The sequence below is a fragment of the Salvelinus fontinalis genome, chromosome 29, assembly GCF_029448725.1.
Source record: "Salvelinus fontinalis isolate EN_2023a chromosome 29, ASM2944872v1, whole genome shotgun sequence".
In the NCBI taxonomy this organism is placed as follows: domain Eukaryota; kingdom Metazoa; phylum Chordata; class Actinopteri; order Salmoniformes; family Salmonidae; genus Salvelinus; species Salvelinus fontinalis.
Window position 1 is genome coordinate 17737427 of NC_074693.1, and position 27354 is coordinate 17764780.

General features: G+C 43.5%; 1 protein-coding gene and 1 pseudogene across 1 annotated transcript in view; both read right to left on the bottom strand.

The window, feature by feature from the left end:
• Window positions 1-213: 213 nt before the first annotated feature.
• LOC129827223 (multifunctional methyltransferase subunit TRM112-like protein) lies at window positions 214-6151 on the bottom strand (annotated as a pseudogene).
• The window catches only part of LOC129827525 (autophagy-related protein 2 homolog A-like), a 44649-nt gene continuing 23202 nt past the window's right edge, over window positions 5908-27354 (bottom strand). Inside the window, exons 27-40 of the mRNA XM_055888442.1 lie at window positions 22931-23101; window positions 22604-22730; window positions 22199-22425; window positions 13069-13298; window positions 12821-12956; window positions 9816-10040; window positions 9468-9654; window positions 9130-9295; window positions 8968-9037; window positions 8780-8862; window positions 8570-8691; window positions 8220-8374; window positions 7739-7894; window positions 5908-7603 (exon numbers count right to left, since the gene is read on the bottom strand). Coding sequence (XP_055744417.1) covers window positions 7367-7603; window positions 7739-7894; window positions 8220-8374; window positions 8570-8691; window positions 8780-8862; window positions 8968-9037; window positions 9130-9295; window positions 9468-9654; window positions 9816-10040; window positions 12821-12956; window positions 13069-13298; window positions 22199-22425; window positions 22604-22730; window positions 22931-23101 — 2292 coding nt within the window. The 3' untranslated portion in view covers window positions 5908-7366. The remainder of the gene's footprint in view (window positions 7604-7738; window positions 7895-8219; window positions 8375-8569; window positions 8692-8779; window positions 8863-8967; window positions 9038-9129; window positions 9296-9467; window positions 9655-9815; window positions 10041-12820; window positions 12957-13068; window positions 13299-22198; window positions 22426-22603; window positions 22731-22930; window positions 23102-27354) is intronic.

Genomic DNA, 27354 nt, shown 5'->3' on the forward strand with positions numbered 1-27354 from the left:
TATCACAGTTTGACATTACCTTTCATTCATGAGTGGATATACTACCGGTGTGCATGTTTAACTGTATTGGAGGTCTGAACCTGGATTTATTTATCTGGGTAACTTAATTACAAGGGAAAGTATTTTAGGGTTGCAAGGAAACCAAGCAACTATACTTTTTATTAAATTAAAACAAAATCATCTCCCAGATATTGGACAACATAGAAGTGTAACAGTATAACTTTAAACCGTCCCCTCGCCCCGACCCGGGCGCGAACCAGGGACCCTCTGCACACATCGACAACAGTCACCCACGAAGCAGCGTTACCCATCGCTCCACAAAAGCCACGGCCCTTGCAAAGCAAGGGGCAACACTACTTAAGTCTCAGAGCAAGTGACGTAACTGATTGAAATGCTACTAGCGCGCACCCGCTAACTAGCTAGCCATTTCACATCCGTTACACTCACCCCCCTTTCAACCTCCTCCTTTTTTCCGCAGCAACCAGTGATCCGGGTCAACAGCATCAATGTAACAGTATAACTTTAAACCGTCCCCTCGCCCCGACACGGGCGCGAACCAGGGACCCTCTGCACACATCAACAACGGTTGCCCACGAAGCACGGTCGTTACCCATCGCTCCACAAAGGCCGAGGCCCTTGCAAAGCAAGGGGCAACACTACTTAAGTCTCAGAGCAAGTGACGTAACTGATTGAAATGCTACTAGCGCGCACCCGCTAACTAGCTAGCCATTTCACATCCGTTACAGAAGCATTCAGATCCGTTCTGTGGTTTTCTGGGGGCGGCGGTGTATTCACATCCCATTGCCCCATGTACTGTACTATATAACCACTTCAACATACATTTCTTCCTATACAGTCTTAAACAGGAATCCATTTTTTTCCCTCACTTCTAATGCCAGCAGTCCCATACAATGAATGGTTGGTGTGAGATGGTGGAGAAGGGCGAATGGGGGGTTACCGTATGGATAAGTGGTGTATTTCTCTCTGTACATCTAAGAGCCCATGTTGGGGGTAACCAACCCCCCCCCCAACCACTCTCCTCTATGCCTCATTCAGCAGCATGTTGGGACCCCCCGGGAGATGGGGAACTCACGGCCAGACTCTGGGCACTGCAGACAGCCCTCCAGCACCTTCACCTGGACAGAAGAGAGACAGATACACTTCACATCGCCTGTGGTTACTCTCTGTGTGTGTGTGCCAATTAGGGCCAGGACGATACTCGTTAGTATCATGGCAAGGAAACAAAACACAAAGCAGATTTAACTTGTTTAGGAAAACAGCTCTAATGTTGGAAACAAACATCATTATGTCGTCATCTAGAGTCACATGGATTTCCAAGCTATAGCACACACTAGTTTACATACAACAGGTTTTTAAAGGACCAAAGAGTTTGGTCTGCTTCATGTTTTTATTTTTGCCATGGAAAACATATTGCGATACTGGTATTGTCACAGCCCTAGTGCCAATAGGGTTATAGGTTACACAATGCAGTGTGTTTACATAGGAAAAGAATGGAAACCTACAATCACACAACCTACAATTTATCAAGCAGAATGAAACAGCCAGAGAGAATGTGACTGGGACTCTACCTAACCTGACCACTAGATGTCCTCATATTCCCCTAGTAATAAAAGCAGTATGCATCCTATTCACCAAAATAGGAGTTGATAGAACTATGACTCAAGTAATGAAGACCAATATCAGGTTATTTATGGTGAACCTCACCTCCAGCAAAACCCTGTGTATTTTACGCAGGAAGTCTTCATTCTTCTCATAGTCTGTGACCAGTTCTGCAGGTGAGCCATGGAGAAGACCCAGCTGGAGAAAGACCACAGTTAGGAATTAGTATTAGACAGTAATATTGCCATACAACCAAAATCACTAGAACAAGAATCAAGACTTAGAATTTTGGTAAAATCTATCTGTATTAGTTAGACCAAAGAATAGCTGTAAGACTAGTTAACTATTCTACCTAAGTTGGATACAGTAGCTTTAAATGACTCAGTTTAAGAACCAAACGGTAGTAAACAGAGCAAACGGAACCAAACAGGAAGGGACCATAGAGAATGATAGAGGCCTCTAGTGGACAAAAGGCCGTATTAGCACAGACAAAACAATTGAGGGCATCCACCATTTTAATGAAGTCAACTGGGTGGGACTTCCAATTTCATTGGCTAATCCCTCCTGTTGTAGTCATGTCCAACTGGGTCATCAGGAGGAATCAGCCAATAGTGAAGAACAAAATTGACTACTTTACAAAGGAGACAGCCTCAATGGTGCTGCCCATGCTGTCACCACTGAGGTATAATAATAACTGGAGACTGCGTCAAAGATGTCTGACCATTGTTTAAAAGGTGATCTACTCATGTTTGCATACGGCCAATTCATTAAACATCTATATCCGGGTTGCACCCGGTTTATTCGGACCAACATTACACACGCAATAGCACTCAGTGTGCACAGGGAGCATCGCGAGCACTGATGACATCACGTCATCCAAAAACATGGCAGACATTCGATGGATATAAAATGTTAATATCTTCGGCTGTAAGTGATGGAGAAAACATATCAGCCTAAGCGACAATTATTTGAATTATTCAATGGATGTTTTGCGCACAATGTCTTATTTGGAATGTTCAAATCTGACTTCTCTATGTGGCAGTGTATGAAAATCTGGGTCTTTCTAGGCCGTGTCAGTTAAACTGCAGTACTGAAGCAAAACTGTAGGAGCAGTGGAAACCATGCTTCTAGACCAGAACACTGCCCCCTTGTGGACTACAGGAAAAGGAGGACCGAGCAAGCCCACATTCTCATCGAAGGGGCTTTAGTGGAGCAGTTTGAGAGCGTCAAGTACCTTGGCGTCCACATCACCAACAAACTAACATGGTCCAAGCACATCAAGACAGTCATGAAGAGGGCACGACAAAACCTATTCCCCCTCAGGAGACTGAAAAGATTTGGCATGGATCCTCAGATCCTCAAAAGGTTCTACAGCTGCAGCATCGAGACCATCCTGACGGGTTGCATCACTGCCTGGTATGGCAACAGCTCGGCCTCCGATCGCAAGGAACTACAGAGGGTAGTGCGTACGGCCCAGTACATCACCGGTCAGAGGAAGGCCCTAAAAATTGTCAAAGACTCCAGCCACCCTAGTCATAGACTGTTCTCTCTGCTACCACACGGCAAGCGGTACCGGAGCACCACGTCTAGGTCCAAGAGGCTTCTAAACAGCTTCTACCCCCAAGCCTGAACAGCTAATCAAATGGCTACTCAGACTATTTGCATTGACCCCCCCTCTACACTGCTGCTACTCTGATATTATCTATGCATAGTCACTTTAATAACTCTACCTACATGTACAGTTGAAGTCGGAAGTTTACATACACCGTAGCCAAATACATTTAAACTCAGTTTCACAATTCCTGACATTTAATCCTAGTAAAAATTCCGTGTCTTAGGTCAGTTAAGATCACCACCTTATTTTAAGAACGTGAAATGTCAGAATAATAGTAGCGGAAATTATTTATTTCAGCTTTTATTTATTTCATCACATTCCCAGTGGGTCAGAAGTTTACATACACTAAATTTGTATTTGGTAGCATTGACTATAAATTGTTTAACTTGGATCAAATGTTTCAGGTAGCCTTCCACAATAAGTTGGGTGAATTTTGGCCCATTCCTCCTGACAGAGCTTGTGTAACTGAGTCAGGTTTGTAGGCCACCTTGCCACACACTTTTTCTGCCCCCAAATTTTCAATGGGATTGAGGTCAGAGCTTTGTGATGGCCACTCCAATACCTTGACTTTGTTGTCCTTAAGCCATTTTGCCACAACTTTGGAAGTATGCTTGGGGTCTTTGTCCATTTGGAAGACCCATTTGCGACCAAGCTTTAACTTCCTGACGGATGTCTTGAGATGTTGCTTCAATATATCCACATAAATTTCCTTCCTCATGATGCCATTTATTTTGTGAAGTACACCAGTCCCTCCTGCAGCAAAGCACCCCCAAAACATGATGCTGCCACCCCCGTGCTTCACGGTTGGGATGGTGTTCTTCGGCTTGCAAGCATCCCCTTTCTCCTCCAAACATAATGATGGTCATTATGGCCAAACAGTTATATTTTTGTTTCAACAGACCAGAGCATATTTCTCAAAAAAGTACGATCTTTCTCCCCATGTGCAGTTGCAAACTGTAGTCTGTTTCTTTTATGGCGGTTTTGGAGCAAAGGCTTCTTCCTTGCTGAGTGGCCTTTCAGGTTATGTCGATTATAGGACTCGTTTTACTGTGAATATAGATACATTTGTACCCGTTTCCTCCAGCATCTCCACAAGGTCATTTGCTGTTGTTCTGGGATTGATTTGCATTTCTCCCACCAAAGTACGTTCATCTCTAGCAGACAGAACGCGTGTCCTTCCTGAGCGGTATGACGGCTGCGTGGTCCCATGGTGTTTATACTTGCGTACTATTGTTTGTACAGATGAATGTGGTACCTTCAGGCGTTTGGAAATTGCTTCCAATGATGAACCAGAGCTGTGGATGTCTACAATTCTTTTGGCTGATTTCTTTTGATTTTCCCATGATGTCAAGCAAAGAGGCACTGAGATTGAAGGTAGGCCTTGAAATACATCCACAGGTACACCTCCAATTGACTCAAATGATGTCAATTAGCCTATCAGAAGCTTCTAAAGCCATGACATAATTTTCTGGAATTTCCCAAGCTGTTTAAAGGCACAGTCAACTTACTGTATGTCAACTTCTGACCCACTGGAATTGTGATATAGTGAATTATAAGGGAAATAATCTGTCTGTAAAGAATTGTTGGGAAAATGTGTGTCATGCACAAAGTAGATGTCCTAACCGACTTGCCAAAACTATAGTTTGTTAACAAGAAATTTGTGGAGTGGTTGAAAAACGAGTTTTAATGACTTCAACCTAAGTGTATGTAAACTTCTGACTTCAACTGTACATGTTACCTCGACACCGGTACCCCCTGTATATAGCCACGCTATTGTTATTTACTGCTGCTCTTTAATTATTTGTTATTTGTATGTTTTTTAAGGTAATTTCTTAACTGCATTGTTGGTTACGGGCTTGTAAGGTCTACTACGCCTGTTGTATTTGGCGCGTGTGACAAATAACATTTGATTTGATACATGAACTATAAAATAGCACTGACACAAAGATGCGTCCCCTGTCTCTCTATGGAGCAACCTGAATTTGTCCAATCGAAACTCTCTGGCATTCCAGACAGTTGTAGTCATACGGAGACACTCACCCCATCAGCCGCCTGAACCAGTACACTCCAATCCAATTTGGGGATCATGACTCACGAAAATGGGATTGAACTCCACCTCACTCTCACCTCCGTCGCCTGGGATCCGCACAAACCGGATAAAAAAAATGCATAAAAGAGCACTTGCTCTTTCCATGACAAACTGACCAGGTGAAAGCTATGATCCCTTATTGATGACACCTGTTAAATCCACTTCAATCGGTGTAGATGAAGGGGAGGAGACAGGTTAAAGAATGATTTTAAAGTCTTGAGACAATTAAAACATCCAACCAATTTGACACAACTGTGGGAATCATTGGGAGTCAACATGGGCCAGCATCCCTGTGAAACGCTTTCGACGAATCTGCTTTCTGAGGGGGAAAGTGAGAGAACCGGTAACTTTGTCAATATATACTGTATTGATCAACAATATCTATGACTCTCTACTGTGCAAACTAAAAACAATGCGTTTACATGTGGATCGGAAATGTCGATTGTGCAACAGTGAATAGTTTCCCCCAAACATCAATAATCCTAAAACAGCTTCCTAATCGTACAAACTATTTTAGGAAAGCAGAGGACTCCTTTATACATTTTGTAAACTGTCCCCTCCAAAAATCACAAAAACCGTGAAGTTACGTTTTTTATATTGTTTTATTTTTTAGTATATATTTTTCTGTACTCATTGTCTTGGTATTATACAGGTCATTCTTACAGGTAAATGGTAATTACAGACCTGTGACCAATACAACCCACGGGTCACCCTCACAAGAAACCACTAACCCACAAACATGCATTACACTCACACACACAATTTAAAAGTATTGAACAAAAGATCATGTTAAATGTTTTACCACAATCCCCCTTTTCTCTCCCCATCTTAACCCTCTAGACACATCCCACCAACACTTATTTTCAAAAAGAATATGATACTAGTTTAACATAATACAAAAATGGAGGAAGGCAACTAATGAGACGAATCAAGAAATTGTTCTGTTGAGAGGAAGGAACCAGACTGGTGATAAGGTCCAAGGCCCTGAGGGCGACCTCCTTGATCTGACAAAATAAACAGTTAACATACTGTAAGTACAAATCAGATGACCAAGCGCTGGCAAGCATTCAACTCAAGCGAAGCCATTTGACATAGAGGAAAGGACGTTTCTCTAGTTCATTCAGTTCATCGTCCAAATTCTCCCATGACTGCATTTAGTTAACACAACCAGGCCCAGGTCATTGTTTCCACAGGTCAAATATGAATAAGTAAGCATACAGAGAGATGAGTATAGGTTTCAGGAAGGCGATAAAACTAAACACAACCAAAGGAGGAGAGGCCAGGGAACCCGTCATTGAACAAATTTATGGCACAAACAACGCTGGGGTGGGCATGTGTGCAGGCTAGGATGGAACAATCCCACAATTGTGTTTTTAGGTTTTGATTAACAGCTATCTGGAAGTATCTCAGCTAAGGCCACTATATCAGTCTTTCAGTCGCCATGACTCCAGGAGAGACGGATATTACCATCCAATCCCTGTGGACACCGATTTGGGCTCAATAGAATGATTTCCCAGACTCGGATTAAGCCTACTCCTTAAATGCATGCTCAATTAAGGATCGCCATTCAAAGTGCTTTTTAGTCCAGGAATAGGTGTAATCTCAAACTGGGAAACCGGCCCATAGTCTGATCAACAGAAGACTGTGAGAGCTACTGATTAACATGTTTAATCCCACCTACCACTACTACAGACTTTATACTAGACTAGAGCCCTGTTTGCCCTTTGACATCTAAAGATGAAGACAGCCCAGAATGACAGTGATATGTTGACATACTAATAAAGGTAGAGTATCCTCATCATGGACGTACTGCTGCAAGGATAGTGAACTGAACTGAGCTCTATTTGATTGCATTGAAGAAAGAGATACAATTGTTTTGTCTTGATCCATATGGAACCACATAAAATACTGGGTGTCAATCACTCTGCAGTAGTTTAAAAATAATAATTTAAACTCACGTTTTCACACATTCACTCCCTTCATCTGTTCACACACATAACAATTTCCCCCCCATTTCTTTAACCTTCAATCCCCCAGAATCATCACTCTTGGCCTTCTTCAGAGCGCCATTTTAAGAAGTCCTCCTTCCGTGCATCTGGCTTGATCTGGTTCCGGATACCCCCCAGTAGGTTGGACGTTGCCTCAGAGGCCACTATTAGGGGACGGACCACGGTGGGTGGGATCTGCCGCAGGACTCCACCCACAGCACCAGGCAGGCCTTTCTGCTCATGCCCGCGAGACGCCACGTCACATAGCGTCTGAGCTGTGTCCAGCATGCCCTTGGAAACAGACAGAGGAAGAGAAGTTTGTGTGTTTAAATGAAAGTGCTAAGCCTTTTGTTGTTGCTATTATTCTAAAGTGGTTGACTTAAATGAACAATTATTGATTGAATTGTTGATCAGTAGAACACGTACTTCTCTGACGGTGTCATAGGCCTTAGCTACGCCCTCTCTGAGGTCGGCAGGCTGGTGGGCGCGGCGGGACCGGTTGGAGGGCCGTCGGCCCTCTGTGATGTAACGGTTCAGGGGGGGCGTTGGGGACAGGATGTCATACACCGTCTCTGCTGTGGCCTAGAGGAGAAACCGTAGGAATATTACAACACTTCAGGAGAGTAAGGCACATCGTAGCAATGGAGGAACCTGTATTACTGGTCCCAGTGGCTTCTACCCATACGGTTGCTACTAGTCATTCAGTTCTTTCCTACATGGTTTAGGTATGCTAACCCTTTGGCCGCAATCTATGACATGTGACTAAGGTTAGTGTATAGGGTGTGGTACATAGAATGCATTGTTTCAACCTATATGTCTATGCTTGTTTGATTGGTATTCTACCGCTGTATGGCTTACAGACAGTCTGTAGCCAGCTGATCTGTCTGTGGTTAGAGGTCAGTAGTACCTGTATGGCCTGCACCAGTCTGTTGCTGAGCTCCAGAGCAGCAGAGGCAGTGGAGGTGCCGAAGGACGCAGCCCCCCGCTGGAGACCCCGGATAATGCGGCCGTCCCGCCTGTACTGCTCTATGGGCATCCAGAACAAGTCCCTCACTCCATGGACTAGAGAGAGAAAGTTACACAAAAAACAAATGAGATCAACACTAAATGAGGTTGTGAGAGTATGCTAGCTATAACCACACTGCAAGAGAACAAATCTATTACTATGGTGATAACTCAGGAACTACTAAAGGGACAATAGCAAAGAAGCCAAGAAACAAAGATCACCAAACAAGTGACGTCCTGTCCTGTACTTACACAGCTGAACTACAGAGTGCATGGGGCCTAGACCTCCCAGAATGCCTGGCAGCTGGTTCTTCCTGATGTCTGTCAGCCACTCAGTGACAGCGTACTGAATCACCTTATCTACGCCTAGAAGTCTATAAGGAAGAGATATTAGAGAAAAGCGTTATGAAAAAGACACTTGCTTCAGACTACAGAGAAACCCCAGAGTTCGTGTTGTTGTACCCATGTCGGCAGCAGAGTCTCTTCAGCTTCAGCTCAGAGCAGTTCAGCTGGGCCAGACCAATAAGAATCCCAGCAAACGTCCCCTAGGAAAGAATCACATAGCAAATGTCACGTGTGTGTCATAACAAAATATAACCACAGAGATGAGTTCACTGTGTTCGTAGTTAAAATGTTCTTTGTCCTTTCACCTGCTCAATGACCACATGCTTGCCCTGGTAGTCCAGCCAGATGGGCACTTCAGAGGTGAAACGGAACTCCCTTCGAAAGAGAAGGAAAGACAACGTATAAATAATGTCCACATATTCTAAATAGACTGTAGATTGACTCTTTGGGAGGATGAAGTTAATTACCGGAAGTAGATTGGCTGATCAGCGGAAGAGGTGGAGCCAGCGGACGAGGAGCTCTGCTCGCTATAGGTGGTTTCTACAGAAGTGGTGAGGTCAGGACCCAGACCAGCAGTGGTCTCCGTGCCACTGACCCCATCCTCAGCAGGCTTCTGGGAAGGGTCTGTCTTCACTGTGACAGGAAAGAGAGAAAAGAGAAAATTCAGAAAACAGGAGAAAGTATCAAGTGGGTGAGGAGGAGATACATGATACAGAGCACCATGTATGCTATGCATGATGTTCTTCCTTTTCCATGTGACCCTACTTATTATGTAGAGTACAGAGGACACAGTGAAGATGCTCACTCTCAGCTGCAGGGTCCACAGGCAGGTAGGGGTTAACTCCAGCAGCCAGACTACTGAAGAAATCCTTCAGGAAGAACAAGGCATCCTGGTCGATGTTGAGTCGGAGGGGGAGGAGGCTCACTCTTAAACAACACTCTGGACCACCTACACCAGCGTCTGGACACACCTGCAGGGCCTTCACTGTTAACTGGAACACAGACATAGACAACACATTAGGTAGGATTACAACAAACCAAATCTCAGAGAAAACTTTAGAATTCCCTTGGAAATGAGAATCATTAATAAGAACAGATTTTCACAACGGAAAGGAAATAATGATAAACGGCTTTAAAAAGCCTCTTCTCTCACCATGTTGGAGTGTGTCCTGCGGGGCATGCTCTCGCTGGTGTACAAGTAGAGGAACTTGTTAAGCTGGGACGAGGCCAGGCGGTCGCGTACCTCCAGCTCCTGAACAATGAACACCTGGCGGGACAGAGGCTGCTCCCCCACAGCCCCGACCCCAGGCCCCTCTCCCTCCAGAGCCGGCCCAGCTGCAGACACCACCACTGGGTAGGACTCGTGTTGGAAGCTCACCTTGAACAGGAATGACACATTTAACTAAATGGATGCAAACAATTAGTGCAGCTTTTTGCTTTTGTTATGTAGCTTTTTACTGTCTCCACTTTAACAAAAGGACTGGTTGACACTTATGCTACACTTGAACTGAACATATCCTTATGATGGGGAAAATTAATTAGCGTTCTAGTTTGTACGGAGAAAATAATCAAAGGCAAGTACTGTAAGGACACACCTTGCACACACATAGTTTTGTATATATAGGACATCCTTTCAAATGAGTGGATTTGGCTATTTGAGCCACACCCGTTGCTGACAGGTGTATAAAATCGAGCACACAGCAATGCAATCTCCATGAACAAACATTGGCAGTAGAATGTCCTTACTGAAGAGCTCAGTGACTTTCAAGTTGGCACCGTCATAGGATGCCACCTTTCCAACAAGTCAGTTTGCTAGATCTGCCCCAACCACTACAACGTGGTTAGTTAACCCCCAACCACTACAACGTGGTTAGTTAACCCCCAACCACTACAACGTGGTTAGTTAACCCCCAACCACTACAACGTGGTTAGTTAACCCCCAACCACTACAACGTGGTTAGTTAACCCCCAACCACTACAACGTGGTTAGTTAACCCCCAACCACTACAACGTGGTTAGTTAACCCCCAACCACTACAACGTGGTTAGTTAACCCCCAACCACTACAACGTGGTTAGTTAACCCCCAACCACTACAACGTGGTTAGTTAACCCCCAACCACTACAACGTGGTTAGTTAACCCCCAACCACTACAACGTGGTTAGTTAACCCCCAACCACTACAACGTGGTTAGTTAACCCCCAACCACTACAACGTGGTTAGTTAACCCCCAACCACTACAACGTGGTTAGTTAACCCCCAACCACTACAACGTGGTTAGTTAACCCCCAACCACTACAACGTGGTTAGTTAACCCCCAACCACTACAACGTGGTTAGTTAACCCCCAACCACTACAACGTGGTTAGTTAACCCCCAACCACTACAACGTGGTTAGTTAACCCCCAACCACTACAACGTGGTTAGTTAACCCCCAACCACTACAACGTGGTTAGTTAACCCCCAACCACTACAACGTGGTTAGTTAACCCCCAACCACTACAACGTGGTTAGTTAACCCCCAACCACTACAACGTGGTTAGTTAACCCCCAACCACTACAACGTGGTTAGTTAACCCCCAACCACTACAACGTGGTTAGTTAACCCCCAACCACTACAACGTGGTTAGTTAACCCCCAACCACTACAACGTGGTTAGTTAACCCCCAACCACTACAACATGGTTAGTTAACCCCCAACCACTACAACATGGTTAGTTAACCCCCAACCACTACAACATGGTTAGTTAACCCCCAACCACTACAACATGGTTAGTTAACCCCCAACCACTACAACATGGTTAGTTAACCCCCAACCACTACAACATGGTTAGTTAACCCCCAACCACTACAACGTGGTTAGTTAACCCCCAACCACTACAGTGGCATAAATGTTGTATCACCTCTGTCACAGTCAGGTCTTATGGCTTTATTACCACACACTCACAGTATGGTTAAAGGAAAACTCCACTCTAAAAAACATTTTGGTATTTGTTTCGTTAGTCCATTGTTTATATAGTCCCAAAATGTTTTGCATGTCGGCAATCAAGTTTAAGATTTATAACTTTCAGAACACAGAAATACAGCTGGTATGATGCAAAACACAGCATCATACTGGCTGTATTTTTCAAGTTACATACATTATATATACACACACACAAGTATGTGGACACCCTTCAAATGAGTGGATTCGGCTATTTGAGCCACACCTGTTGCTGACAGATGTATAAAATCGAGCACAAAGCCATGCAATCTCCATAGACAAACATTGGCAGTAGAATGGCCTCACTGAAGAGCTCAGTGACTTCAACGTGGCACCGTCATAGGATGCCAGCTTTCCAACAAGTCAGTTCGTCAAATTTTTGCCGTGCTAGAACTGCCCCAGTCAACTGTAAGTGCTGTTATTGTGAAGTGGACATGTCTAGGAGCAACAACGGCTCAGCCGCGAAGTGGTAGGCCACACAAGCTCACAGAGCACCATGCACAATGCTAAAGCTCACCGCCATTGGATTCTGGAGCAGTGGAAACGCGTTCTCTGGAGTGATGAATCACATTTGGACGAATCTTGGTTTGGCGAATGCCAGGGAAACACTACCTGCCCAAATGAATAGTGCCAATTGCAAGGTTTGGTGGAGGAGGAATAATGGTTTGGGGCTGCTTTTCATTGTTCAGCCTAGAACCCTTAGTTCCAGTGAAGGGAAATCTTAATGCTACAGCATACAATGACATTCAAGACGATTTTGTGCTTCCAACTTTGTGGCAACAGTTTGAGGCAGGCCCTTTCCTGTTTCAACGTGACAATGCCCCCGTGAACAAAGTGAGGTCCATACAGAAATGGTTTGTTGAGATCGGTGTGGAAGAACTTGAATGGCCTGCACAGGGCCCTGACCTCAACCCCAACAAACACCTTTGTGATTAATTGTAACGCTGACTGCGAGCCAGGCCTAATCGCCCAACATCAGTGCCCGACTTCACTAATGCTCGTCGCTCAATGGAAGAAAGTCCCCGCAGCAATGTTCCAACATCTAGTGGAAAGCCTTCCCAGAAGAGTGGAGGCTGTTATAGACCAACTCCATATTAATGCCCATGATTTTAGAATGAGATGTTCGATGAGCAGGTGTCCACATACTTTCGGTTATGTAGTGTACATACTCTCCCTACCTTGGTGAGCTGGATCTCCATGAGCAAGTTGTGTTGACGTCCACCGCCTCCAGCCCAGCGCCACGAGTTCTGAGGCCGGGACGGAGCAGTGGAGCGGGACGGGGATCCACGCATCCCAGACGGGGCAGTGCGACCCCTAGAGAGCAAGAGGGTAGGGAGAGAGAGAGAGGAGCTTGATGATCAGTAAGAGAAATCTTCCAAATTCAAGTGCCTGTTGCTGGGTTGTGTGTACATGTGTGCATAGGGACCTGTTTCCATGCTGCGTGTGTGTAGACATGGCCTTGCCCCCGAAGTCTCTCCCTCCGTACAGATGCCAGACGACAGACACCTCTCGTAGCACCACCCTGCTCTCGGGGACAGGGAAGCGGTTGGGGGCCCGCAGCAAGTCAGAGCTGCCCCGCGGCCGGGAGAAGTGGCCCTCCCTAACCCTGATAGGACCCTCAGCTAGCACCGTCACAAGAGGCTCCCCGTCTCTTGGCTGGGGAGGGGGTGAATTAATGAACAGGTTTAGTACTTAATGTCACATAATTAAATTCCATGTGAACTACGACTAATAGGAACACTGGGACAGGAAGTTAAAAGTGAGATACAGAGGAAGGAAAGAGTATAAAGAGAGTGTAGAGAGAGTATAAAGAAAGGGAGTGAGTAGAGAGAGAATGTAGAGAGGTAGAGGGAGAGAGTGTATTAAGAGAGTGTAGAGAGAGTGTAGAGAGAGTATAGAGGTAGAGGTAGAGGTAGAGTATAGAGAAAGGGACTGAGTAGAGAGGTAGAGGGAGAGAGTATAGAGAAAGGGAGTGAGTAGAGAGAGAGAGTATAGAGAAAAGGAGTGAGTAGAGAGAGAATGTAGAGAGGTAGAGGGAGAGAGTGTATTAAGAGTATAGAGAAAGTGTAGAGAGATAGTAGAGAGTACAAAGAAAGAGAGAGTATAGAGGGAGAGTGAGTGTATTAAGAGAGTGTAGAGAGAGAGTATAGAGGGAGAGTGAGTGTAATAAGAGAGTGTAGAGAGAGAGTATAGAGGGAGAGTGAGTGTATTAAGAGTGTGTAGGAGAGAGTATAGAGGGAGAGTGAGTGTAATAAGAGAGTGTAGAGAGAGAGTATAGAGGGAGAGTGAGTGTATTAAGAGAGTGTATAGAGGGAGAGTGAGTGTATTAAGAGAGTGTAGGAGAGAGTATAGAGGGAGAGTGAGTGTATTAAGAGAGTGTGCAGAGAGAGTATAGAGGGAGAGTGAGTGTATTAAGAGAGTGTGTAGGAGAGAGTGTAGAGAGAGTATAGAGGGAGAGTGAGTGTATTAAGAGAGTGTGTAGAGAGAGAGAGTATAGAGGGAGAGGGAGTGTATTAATAGAGTGTGTAGAGAGAGAGTATAGAGGGAGAGTGAGTGTATTAAGAGTGAGTGTATTAAGAGAGTGTGGAGAGAGTATAGAGGGAGAGTGAGTGTATTAAGAGAGTGTAGAGAGAGAGTATAGAGGGAGAGTGAGTGTATTAAGAGTGTGTAGGAGAGAGTGTAGAGAGAGTATAGAGGGAGAGTGAGTGTATTAAGAGAGTGTGTAGAGAGAGAGTATAGAGGGAGAGTGAGTGTAATAAGAGTGTGTAGGAGAGAGTATAGAGGGAGAGTGAGTCAGTGTATTAATAGAGTGTGTAGGAGAGAGTGTAGAGAGAGTATAGAGGGAGAGTGAGTGTAGAGAGAGTGTGTAGGAGAGTTTAGAGAGAGTATAGAGGGAGAGTGAGAGTGTGTAGGAGAGAGTGTAGAGAGAGAGTATAGGGGGAGAGTGAGTGTGTAGGAGAGAATGTAGAGAGAGAGTGAGTGTGTAGGAGAGTGTAGAGAGAGAGTGCATATAAAAAAAGAGCATATAGAGTAGAGGGAGAGAGAAAGAATAGAGAGTTTGAGAGGCAGAGAGTATATCTATATATAGAGAGAGTATATACAGTATCAGTCAAAGGTTTGGAGACACCTAGTTATTCAAGGGTTTATTTTTTACTATTTTCTACATTGTAAACTCAGCAAAAAAATAAATGTTCAGCACCCTGTCTTTCAAAGATAATTCGTAAAAATCCAAATAACTTCACAGATCTTCATTGTAAAGGGTTTAAACACCGTTTCCCATGCTTGTTCAATGAACCATAAACAATTAATGAACATGCATCTGTGGAACGATCGTTAACTTCTTTTGGCTGGGAGGCAGTATTGAGTAGCTTGGATGAATAAGGTGCCCAGAGTAAACTGCCTGCTACTCAGGCCCAGAAGCTAAGATATGCAATATTATTAGTAGATTTGGATAGAAAACACTCTGAAGTTTCTAAAACTGTTTGAATGATGTCTGAGTATAACAGAACTCATACGGCAGGCAAAAACCTGAGAAGAAAATCCAACCAGGAAGTGGGAAATCTGAGGTTTGTAGTTTTTCAACTCTTTGCCTATCCAAGATAGGAAGTGCAATCGGACCAAATTTACACTAAGGCTTCCACTAGATGTCAACAGTCTTTAGAACCTTGTTTGAGGCTACTACTGTGAAGGGGAGAGAATGAGAGCTGTTTCAACCAGAGCTCTGGCAGAGTGCCATGAGCTCAGTCTCCCGTGAGAGTTAGCGGCGTTCCATTGCATTTCTAAAGACAAAGGAATTCTCCGGTTGAAACATTATTGAAGATTTATGTTAAAAACATCCTAAAGATTGATTCTATACATTGTTTGTTTCTACAAACTGTAACTGAACTTTTTGACTATGTCTGGACCTACTGCTCGCACCTCATGAATTTGGATTTGTGAACAAAACGCGCAAACAAAAAGGAGGCATTTGGACAGAAATTATGAACTTTATCGAACAAAACAAAAAAAAAAGTTTTTTGTCGAACTGGGATTCCTGGGAGTGCATTCTGATGAAGATCATCAAAGGTAAGTGAATATTTATAATGCTATTTCTGACTTCTGTTGACTCCACAACATGGCGGGTATCTGTATGGCTTGTTTTTGTGTCTGAGCGCCGTACTCAGATTATTTTATGGTGTGCTTTTTCCATAAAGCTTTTTTGAAATCTGACACAGTGGTTGCTTTAAGGAGAAGTGGATCTATAAATCCATGCATAACACTTGTATCTTCTATCAATGTTTATTATGAGTATTTCTGTAAATTGCTGTGGCTCTGCAAAATCACCAGATGTTTTGGAAGCATAACAGTACTGAACACAACGCACCAATGTAAACTGAGATTTCTGGATATAAATATGAACTTTATCGAACAAAACATACATGTATTGTGTAACATGATGTCCTATGAGTCATCTGATGAAGATCATCAAAGGTTAGTGATTAATTTTATCTCTATTTCTGCTTTTTGTGACTCATCTCTTTGGCTGGAAAAATGGCTGTTTTTCTGTGACTAGGTGCTGACCTAACATAATCGTTTGGTGTGCTTTCGTCGTAAAGCCTTTTTGAAATCGGACACTGTGGTGTGATTAACAAGTTTCTTTAAAATGGTGTCAAATATGTTTGAGGAATTTTAATAATGAGATTTCTGTTTGAATTTGGCGCCCTGCACTTTCACTGGCTGTTGTCATATCAATCCCGTTAGTGTCTTAACTTCTTACAGCTGAAATCCCGCTAACAGCTCACAGACGGTAGGCAATTAAGGTCACAGTTGAAAAACTTAGGACACTAATGAGGCCTTTCTACTGACTCTGAAAAACATCAAAATAAAGATGCCCAAGGTCCCTGCTCATCTGCGTGAACGTGCCTTAGGAATGCTGCAAGGAGGCATGAGGACTGCAGATGTGGCCAGGGCAATAAATTGCAATGTCCGTACTGTGAGACGCCTAAGACAGCGCTACAGGGAGACAGGACAGACAGCTGATTGTCCTCGCAGTAGCAGACCACGTGTAACAGCACCTGCACAGGATTGGTACATCCGAACATCACACCTGTGGGACAGGTACAAGATAGCAACAACAATTGCCCGAGTTAAACCAGGAACGCACAATCCCTCTATTAGTGCTCAGACTGTCCGCAATAGGCTGAGAGAGGCTGGACTGAGGGCTTGTAGGCCTGTTGTAAGGCAGGTCCTCATCAGGCATCACCGGTAACAACGTCGCCTATGGGCACAAACCCACCATCGCTGGACCAGACAGGACTGGCAAAAGGTGCTCTTCACTGACGAGTCGCTGTTTTGTCTCACAAGGGGTCATGGTCAGCTTCACGTTTATCGTCAAAGGAATGAGGCCTGTACTCTGGAGCGGGATCGATTTGGAGGTGGAGGGTCCGTCATGGTCTGGGGCGGTGTGTCACAGCGTCATCGGACTGAGCTTGTTATCATTGCAGGCAATCTCAAAGCTGTGCGTTACAGGAAAGACATCCTCCTCCCTCGTGTGGTACCCTTCCTGCATCCTGACATGACCCTCCAGCATGATAATGTCACCAGCCATACTGCTCTTTCTGTGTGTGATTCCCTGCAAGACAGGAATGTCAGTGTTCTGCCATGGCCAGCGAAGAGCCCAGATCGAAATCCCATTGAGCAAGTCTGGGACCTGTTGGATCGGAGGGTGAGGGCTAGGGCCATTCCCCCCAGAAATGTCCAGGAACATGCAGGTGCCTTGGTGGAAGAGCGGGGTAACATCTCATAGCAAGAACTGGCAAATCTGGTGCAGTCCATGAGGAGGAGATGCACTGCAGTACTTAATACAGTTGGTGGCCACACCAGATACCGACTGTTACTTTTGATTTTGACCCCCCCCCAAACCCTTTGTTCAGGGACACATTATTCCATATCTGTTAGTCACATGTCTGTGGAAATTGTTCAGTCTATGTCCCAGTTGTTGAATAGTGTTAGGTTCATACAAATATTTACAAATGTTAAGTTTGCTGAAAATTAATGCAGTTGACAGCGACAGGACGTTTCTATTTTTGCTTAGTTTAGAATAATAGTGAAGACATCAAAACTATGAAATAACACATATGGAATCATGAAGTAACCAAAAAAGTGTTTGGGACTCTTCAAAGTAGCCACCCTTTGACTTGATGACAGCTTTGCACACTCTTGGAACTGCTATTTTCATGTCTCTCCAGAAATGTTCGATCGGGTTCAAGTCCAGGCTCATTCAGAGACTTGTCCCGAAGCCACTCCAGCGTTGTCTTGGCTGTGTGCTTAGGGTCGTTGTCCTGTTGGAAGGTGAACCTTCGCCCCAGTCTGAGGTCCTGAGTGGTCTGGAGCAGGTTTTCATCAAGGATCTCTCTGTACTTTGCTCCGTTCATCTTTCCCTCGATCCTGACTAGTCTCCCAGTCTCTGCCACTGAAAAACATCCCCACAGCATGATACCGCAACCCCCATGCTTCACAGTAGGGATGGTGCCAGGTTTCCTCCAGACGTTACGCTTGTCATTCAGGCCAAAGAGTTCAATCTTGGTTTCATCAGACCAGAGAATCTTGTTTCTCATGGTCTGAGAGTCTTTTGGTGCCTTTTGGAAAACTCCAAGCGGGCTGTCATGTGCCTTTTACTGAGGAGTGGCCACTCTACCATAAAGGCCTGATTGGTGGAGTGCTGCAGAGATGGTTGTCCTTCTGGAAGGTTCTCCCTTCTCCACAGAGGAACTCTAGAGCTCTGTCGGAGTGACCATCGGGTTCTTGGTCACCTCCCTGACCAAGGCCTTTCTCCTGATTGCTCCGTTTGGCCGGGTGGCCAGTTCTAGGAAGAGTTTTGGTGATTCCAGACTTCTTCCATTTAAGAATGATGGAGGCCACTGTGTTCTTGGGGACCTTCAATGCTGCAGACATTTTTTTGTACCCTTCCCCAGATCTGTGCCTCGACACAATCCTGTATTGGAGCTCTACGGACAATTCCTTCGACTTCATGGCTTGGTTTTAGTTCTGACACACACTGTCAACTGTGGGACCTTATAAAGACCAGTGTATGCCTTTCCAAATCATGTCCAATCAATTGAATTTACCATAGGGGGACTCCAATCAAGTTGTAGAAACATCTCAATTTCAAGTCTCATAGCAAAGGGTCTGAATAGGTGCATTTTATACATTTCTAAAAACCAGTTTTTGCTTTGTCACGAGGATTTATGTATTTTTTAAAACATGTTAGAATAAGGCTGCAACGTAACAAAATGTGGAAAAAGTCAAGGGGTCTGAATAGAATACTTTTCGAAGGCAATGTATATATAGAGACAGTGTATGTATGTGTGTGTGTGTAACATACACACACACACACACACACACACACACACACACACACACACACACACACACACACACACACACACACACACACACACACACACACACACACACACACACACACACACACACACACACACACACACACACACACACACACACACACACACACACACACACACACACACACACATACATACAGCGGGCTCCAAAATTACTGGCACCCCTGACTGGCAATGCACAAACAATACTTTAAAAAATATAAAAAATTATAATTATAGAGAAACTCAAAATACCAACATGTGAGAAATACTGTACTTATACTGTATTTTGTAACCAAAATCATACAATTATTTAATACAAAATAAATTGAACCAAAATCAAGGTTTCATAATTATTGGCACTCCTCATTTAGTACTTAGTGCAACCTCTGGCAAGGAAAAGGAAAACAGCATGGAGTCTTTTCCTGTAATGTTTGACAAGGTTAAGGAACACATTTGGAGGGGTTTTGGACCATTCCTCTATTCAGATCCTTTCAAGATCCTTCACATTCTTGGGTTTGTGCTTATCAACTGCCCTCTTCCACTCAGCCCACAGGTTTTCGATTGGATTGAGGTCCGGCAACTGAGATGGCCATGGCAGAACATTGATTTTGTTGTCACAGAACCATTTCTGTGTGGATCTTGTATGTTTTGGGTCATTGTCTTGTTGGAAAGTCCACCTACGGCCAAGTCCCAGCCTTCTGGCAGAGGCAACCAGATTGTCAGCCAAAATTGCCTGATACTTGGTGGAATTCATTATGCCATCAATCTTAACCAGTGCCCCTGGACCTCTGGAATTAAAACAGCCCCAAAACATCACTGATCCCCCTCTATATTTCACCGTGGGAATGAGGTGCCTCTCCTTGTATACATCTCTGTTTCGACGCCAAACATGCTGATGCTGTATCTGACCAAAACGTTTAATTTTGGTCTCATCTGACCAGAGCACCTTCTTCCAGTCATAATTGAAAGGACGTTTGGCAAACTCCAAGTGCTTGCGTCTGTGTCTTGTGGTCAGAAAGGGCTTTCTTCTGGCAACCCTTCCAAAGAGCCTGTGGTTGTGGCGTCTAATGGTGCTTTCTGAAACCTGGTGACCCCAAGACGCCACCAAGGCCTGCAATTCTTTTATAGTGATTCTTGGGGATTTTGTTGCTTCTCTCACCATCCTCCTCCCTATCCTGGGGGGAAAAATGCATTTGCGTCCTCTACCCATGAGGTTTTCAACTGTTCCATATCTTTTGCATTTAACAATTGCCCTGACAGTGCTCAATACCTTGACTGTTGTCCTTAAGCCATTTTGCCACAACTTTGGAAGTATGCTTGGGGTCATTGTCCATTTGGAAGACTCATTTGCGACCAAGCTTTAACTTCCTGACTGATGTCTTGAGATGTTGCTTCAATATATCAACATCATTTAACTCCCTCATGATGCCATCTATTTTGTGAAGTGCACCAGTCCCTCCTGCAGCAAAGCACCTCCACAACATGATGCTGCCACCCCTGTCTTTCACGGTTGGGATGGAGTTCTTCGGCTTGCAAGCTTCCCCCTTTTTCCTCCAAACATAACGATGGTCATTATGGCCAAACAGTTATATTTTTGTTTCAACAGACCAGAGGACATTTCTCCAAAAAGTACGATCTTTGTCCCCATGTGCAGTTGCAAACCGTAGTCTGGCTTTTTTGGGATGTTTTGGAGCAGTGGCTTCTTCCTTGCTGAGCGGCCTTTCATGTTATGTCTATGCTGTACTGTGGACATAAATACTTTTGTACCGGTTTCCTCCAGCATTTTCAGAAGGTCCTTTGCTGTTGTTCCGGGATTGATTTGCACTTTTCGCACCAAAGTGCATTCATTTCTAGGAGACATAACGCGTCTCCTTCCTGAGCGGTATGACGGCTGCGTGGTCCCATGATGTTTATACTTGCGTACTATTGTTTGTACAGATGAACGTGGTACGCTCAGGCATTTGGAAATTGCTTCCAAGGATGAACCAGACTTGTGGTGGTCTACATTTTTTGTTGTTGTGATGTCTTGGCTGATTTCTTTTGATTTTCCCATGATGTCAAGAGAAGAGGCACTGAGTTTGAAGGTAGGCCTCGAAATACATTCACAGGTACACCTCCAATTGACTCAAATTATGTCAATTAGCCTATCAGAAGCTTCTAAAGCCATGACATAATTTTCTGGAATTTTCCAAGCTCTTTAAAGGCACTGTCAACTTAGTGTATGTAAACTTCTGACCCACTGGAATTGTGATACAGTGAATTTTAAGTGAAATAATCTGTCTAAACAATTGTTGGAAACATTACTTGTGTCATGCACAAAGTAGATATCCTAACCGACTTGCCAAAACTATAGTTTGTTAACAAGAAATGTGTGGAGTGGTTGAAACACTAGTTTTAATGACTCCAACCTAAATGTATGTAAACTTCCAACTTCAACTGTATGTATGTATATATATACACACACACACACACACACACGTATACATATACACACATATTTATATATACACATATATAGAGTGAGAGTATAGAGGGAGAATAGAGAGAGTATTGATGAGAGAGTATAAAGAAAGAGTACAGAGTGAGAATAGAGAGTAGAGAGAGAGTATAGAGAGAGAGTAGAGAGAGAGTATAGAGAGAGAGTAGAGAGAGTATAGAGAGAGAGTAGAGAGAGTATAGAGAGAGAGTAGAGAGAGTATAGAGAGAGAGTTGAGAGAGTATAGAGAGAGAGTTGAGAGAGTATAGAGAGAGAGTTGAGAGAGTATAGAGAGAGAGTTGAGAGAGTATAGAGAGAGAGTTGAGAGAGTATAGAGAGAGAGTTGAGAGAGTATAGAGAGAGAGTTGAGAGAGTATAGAGAGAGAGTTGAGAGAGTATAGAGAGAGAGTTGAGAGAGTATAGAGAGAGAGTTGAGAGAGTATAGAGAGAGTTGAGAGAGTATAGAGAGAGTTGAGAGAGTAGAGAGAGAGAGTTGAGAGAGTAGAGAGAGAGAGTTGAGAGAGTAGAGAGAGAGTATAGAGAGAGTAGAGAGAGAGTATAGAGAGAGTAGAGAGAGAGTATAGAGAGAGTAGAGAGAGAGTAGAGAGAGAGTAGAGAGAGAGTATAGAGAGAGAGTATAGAGAGAGTAGAGAGAGAGCATATAGAGACTTAATGAAATAAAGAAACAGACTCACAGGTATACCCATCCCAGGAGCCTCTAGGATACAGAAGTCCTCGTTGTCCTCTGAACCATCAGAGCCCTCCTCTGACATCATATCCACTTGCACCTCAGTGGCTGTCGCCACCAGTCTGTCAAGCTTGGACTCCTCCCCCTCAATGACAACTGGTGGGCGGAGCTTAGGGGCCTCCCCAGGAAACAGGTAGACTGAGACAGGTGAGCCCCGCGGGACAGTGGGAGATCCTAGACATAGAAATGTTAATTTAGAAGACTCCATTTTTACAGTGAAAAGTAATATGCATTAGAAATGGGAAATACACACAGGAATAGCTAATGGCATCCATTTCATCTATCAAATGTACAGAAGGGATTTATAATTGGAGATATTTTACTACACTATCATTTAATACCCCCGTTTTACCTGAGTCCATATCCTCATCTGGATTGCTCCTCTCTGTGTCAATCAAAGCATCAAGGAGATCATACTGATTGATCTCAGCAGTCTCAGCTGGAGGGCAGGGTGGCAAGGAGGCGGGACTTTCTGACAACTAAAACAAGTCACATATAGACAGACAACAGATAGTTGAGGTTCAGATAGGCTCCTTTCCAGTCGCTCCAGTTTCATTTTCTTCAGTTGTTCTCACACAACGTTTATCTGAACAAACATACAACATCTGTTCCAGACCTTAAAGAAGGTAATATTATACTAGTTTACTAGTCTATTGGTCTACTGGCCTGTCTGTCTTACCGGTAGCTTCTGTCCAGCGATCTCAGTCGGTGATGTGTGTCGGGGGGGCGGGTGCAGGTCTCCCTGGGACACCAGGTACTGCAGCATGTTGACCAGGGCAGCACAGGAGTCAGCACAGGTGTGGAGGTGGACCACGTTGTTGGAGCAACGCAGCTCAAACAGAGGTTGGGACTAGGGGAAGAGACCGAGAGGAGGTGAGGGGATTGGAATAGAAATCAAATAACATTGTCACATGCGCCAAAAACAACTGGTGTACACTTTACCGTGAAATACTTTCTTACATGCAGTGGTAGAAAAAGTACCCAATTGTCATAATTGAGTAAAAGTAAAGATACCTTAAAAGAAAATGACTCAAGTAAAAGTGAAAGTCCCCCAGTAAAATAATACTTGAGTAAAAGTAAAATAATTTTGTTTTAAATATACTTAAGTATCAAAAGTAAAAGTATTAATAATTTCAAATTGCTTATATTAAGCAAACCAAACGGCACACTACAGCACGCAGACATCATTTACAAACAAAGCATTTGTGTTTAGTGAGTCCTCCAGAAGCAGTAATAAGTATGTGTATTGCACCATTTCCCTGTCCTGCTAAGCATTCAAAATGTAGCGAGTACTTTGGGTGTCAGGGAAAATGTATGGAGTAAAAAGTACATTACTTTATTTAGCAATGTAGTGAAGTAAAAGTAGTCAAAAATATAAATAGTAAATGAAAGTACAGATACCCCAAAAAACGACTTAAGTAGTACTTTAAAGTATTACTTAAGTACTTTACACCACTGCTTAAGGGCCCTTTCCAATGATGCAGTTCGTTAATAATGATACAAACAAAATAGTAACATGGAACAGGAATAAAATGCACATATATGGAGCTATATACCAGAAGTACAAGATCAATGTGGAGCTATATACAGGGAGTGCCAGATCAATGTGGAGCTATATACCAGAAGTACCAGATCAATGTGGAGCTATATACCAGAAGTACCAGATCAATGTGGAGCTATATACCAGAAGTACCAGATCAATGTGGAGCTATATACCAGAAGTACCAGATCAATGTGGAGCTATTGTGGAGCTATATACAGGGAGTGCCAGATCAATGTGGAACTATATACCATAAGTACCAGATCAATGTGGAGCTATATACAGGGAGTGCCAGATCAATGTGGAGCTATATACCAGAAGTACCAGATCAATGTGGAGCTATATACAGGGAGTGCCAGATCAATGTGGAGCTATATACCAGAAGTACCAGATCAATGTGGAGCTATATACAGGGAGTGCCAGATCAATGTGGAGCTATATACCAGAAGTACCAGATCAATGTGGAGCTATATACCAGAAGTACCAGATCAATGTGGAGCTATATACCAGAAGTACCAGATCAATGTGGAGCTATTGTGGAGCTATATACAGGGAGTACCAGATCAATGTGGAGCTATATACAAGGAGTACCAGTACCAGATCAATGTGCAAGTATATACAGGGAGTACCAGTACCAGATCAATGTGGAGCTATATACAGGGAGTACCAGTACCAGACCAATGTGCAGCTATATACAGGGAGTACCAGACCAATGTGCAGCTATATACAGGAAGTACCAGATCAATGTGGAGCTATATACAGGAAGTACAGAAGAAGATCAATGTGCAGCTATACAAGTATATGCTGAGCTATAAACAGGGAGTACCAGTACCAGATCAATGTGGAGCTATATACAGGGAGTACCAGTAACAGATCAATGAGGAGCTACACTTCCATTCAAAAGTTTGGGGTTACTTCTAAATGTCCTTGTTTTTGAAAGAGAAGCCCATTTCTAGTCCATTAAAATAACATAAAATTGATCAGAAATACAGTGTAGACATTGTTAATGTTGTAAATGACTATTGTAGCTGGAAACGACTCTGGGATGCTGGCCTTCTAGGCAGAGTTCCTCTGTTCAGTGTCTGTTCTTTGGCCATCTTAATATTTTAATTGGCCAGTCGGAGATATGGCTTTTTCTTTGCAACTCTGCCTAAAAGGCCAGCATCCCGGAGTCGCCTCTTCACTGTTGACATTGAGACGGGTGTTTTGCGGGTACTATTTCATGAAGCTGCCAGTTGAGGACTTGTGAGGCGTCTTTCTCAAACTAGACACTAATGTACTTGTCCTCTGGCTCAGTTGTGCACCGGGGCCTCCCACTCATCTTTTTATTCTGGTTAGAGCCAGTTTGCGCTGTTCTGTGAAGGGAGTAGTACACAGCGTTGTACGAGATCTTCAGTTTCTTGGCAATTTCTCACATGGAATAGACTTCATTTCTCAGAACAAGAATAGACTGACGAGTTTCAGAAGAAAGTTCTTTATTTCTGGCCATTTTGAGCCTGAAATTGAACACACAAATGCTGATTCTCCAGATACTCAACTAGTCTAAAGGCGGCCCGTTTTATTGCTTCTTTAAATCAGGACAACAGTTTTCAGCTGTGCTAACATAATTGCAAAAAGGTTTTGTAATGATCAATTAACCTTTTAAAAATGATAAACTTGGATTAGCTAACACAACGTGCCATTGGAACACAGAAGTGATCCTTGCTGATAATGGGCCTCTGTACGCCTATGTAGATATTCCATTAAAAATGAACCGTTTCCAGCTACAATAGTCATTTACAACATTAACAATGTCTACACTTTATTTTCAGATCAATTTTATGTTATTTTAAATGGACAAAAAAATAAGCCTTTCTTTCAAAAACAAGGACATTTCTTAGCGACCCCTAACTTTTGAACGGTAGTGTATATACAGGGAGTACCAGTACCAGATCAATGTGGAGCTATATACAGGGAGTACCAGTACCAGATCAATGTGCAGAGGTACTAGGTATTTAAGGTGGATATGTACATGAAGGCAGGGTAAAGTGACTAGGCATCAGGATAGATAATAATAAGAGTAAGTTAAGAACAGAGCAGCACCAGCAAATGATGAGTGTAAAAGTGTGTGTAATATGTATAGTAGAAGTCGGAAGTTTACATACACCTTAGCCAAATACATTTAAACTCAGTTTTTCACAATTCCTCACATTTAATCCTAGTAGAAATTCCCTGTCTTAGGTCAGTTAGGATCACCACTTTATTTTAAGAATGTGGAATGTCAGAATAATAGTAGAGAGAATGATTTATTTCAGTCTTTATTTCTTTCATCACGTTCCCAGTGGGTCAGAAGTTTACATACACTCAATTAGTATTTGGTAGCATTGCCTTTAAATTGTTTAACTTGGGTCAAACGTTTCGGGTAGCCTTCCACAAGCTTCCCACAATAAGTTGGGTGAATTTTGGCCCATTCCTCCTCACAGTGCTGGTGTAACGGAGTCAGGTTTGTAGGTCTCCTTGCTCGCACACGCATTTTCAGTTCTGCCAACAAATTTTCTATACGATTGAGGTCAGGGCTTTGTTTTGGCCACGCCATTACCTTGACTTTGTTGTCCTTAAGCAATTTTGCCACAACTTTGGAAGTATGCTTGGGGTCATTGTCCATTTGGAAGACTCATTTGCGACCAAGCTTTAACTTCCCTCATGATGCCATCTATTTTGTGAAGTGCACCAGTCCCTCCTGCAGCAAAGCACCCCCACAACATGATGCTGCCACACCCATCCTTCACGGTTGGGATGGTGTTCTTCGGCTACCCGTTTCCTCCAGCATCTTCACAAGGTCCTTTGCTGTTTTTCTGGGATTGATTTGCACTTTTCGCACCAAAATACGTTCATCTCGAGGAGACAGAACGCGTCTCCTTCCTGAGCGGTATGACGGCTGCGTGGACCTATGGTGTTTATACTTGCATACTATTGTTTGTACAGATGAACGTGGTACCTTCAGGATTTTGTAAATTGCTCCAAAGGATGAACCAATTTTTTTATCTGAGGTCTTGGCTGATTTCTTTTGATTTTCCCATGATGTCAAGCAAAGAGGCACTGAGTTTGAAGGTAGGCCTTGAAATACATCCACAGGTACACCTCCAATTGACTCCAATTGAAATTATGTCAATAAGCCTATCAGAAGCTTCTAAAGCCATGACAATTTTCTGGAATTTTCCAAGCTGTTTTTAAGCACAGTCAACTTAGTGTATGTCAACTTCTGACCCACTGGAATTGTGATACAGTGAGTTATAAGTGAAATAATCTGTCTGTAAACAATTGTTGGAAAAATTACTTGTGTCATCTACTTTGTGCATGTCCTAACCAACTTGCCAAAACTATAGTTTGTTAACGAGACATTTGTGGAGTGGTTGAAAAACTAGTTTTAATGACGCCAACCTAAGTCTATGTAAACTTCTAACTTCAACTGTATGTGTATTTGTGTTGTGTCGGATGGCAGGGAGCTTGGCCCAAGTGATGTACTGGGCTGTCCGCACCACCCTCTGTAGCTCTTTGCAGTCAAGGGTGGTGCATTTACCATA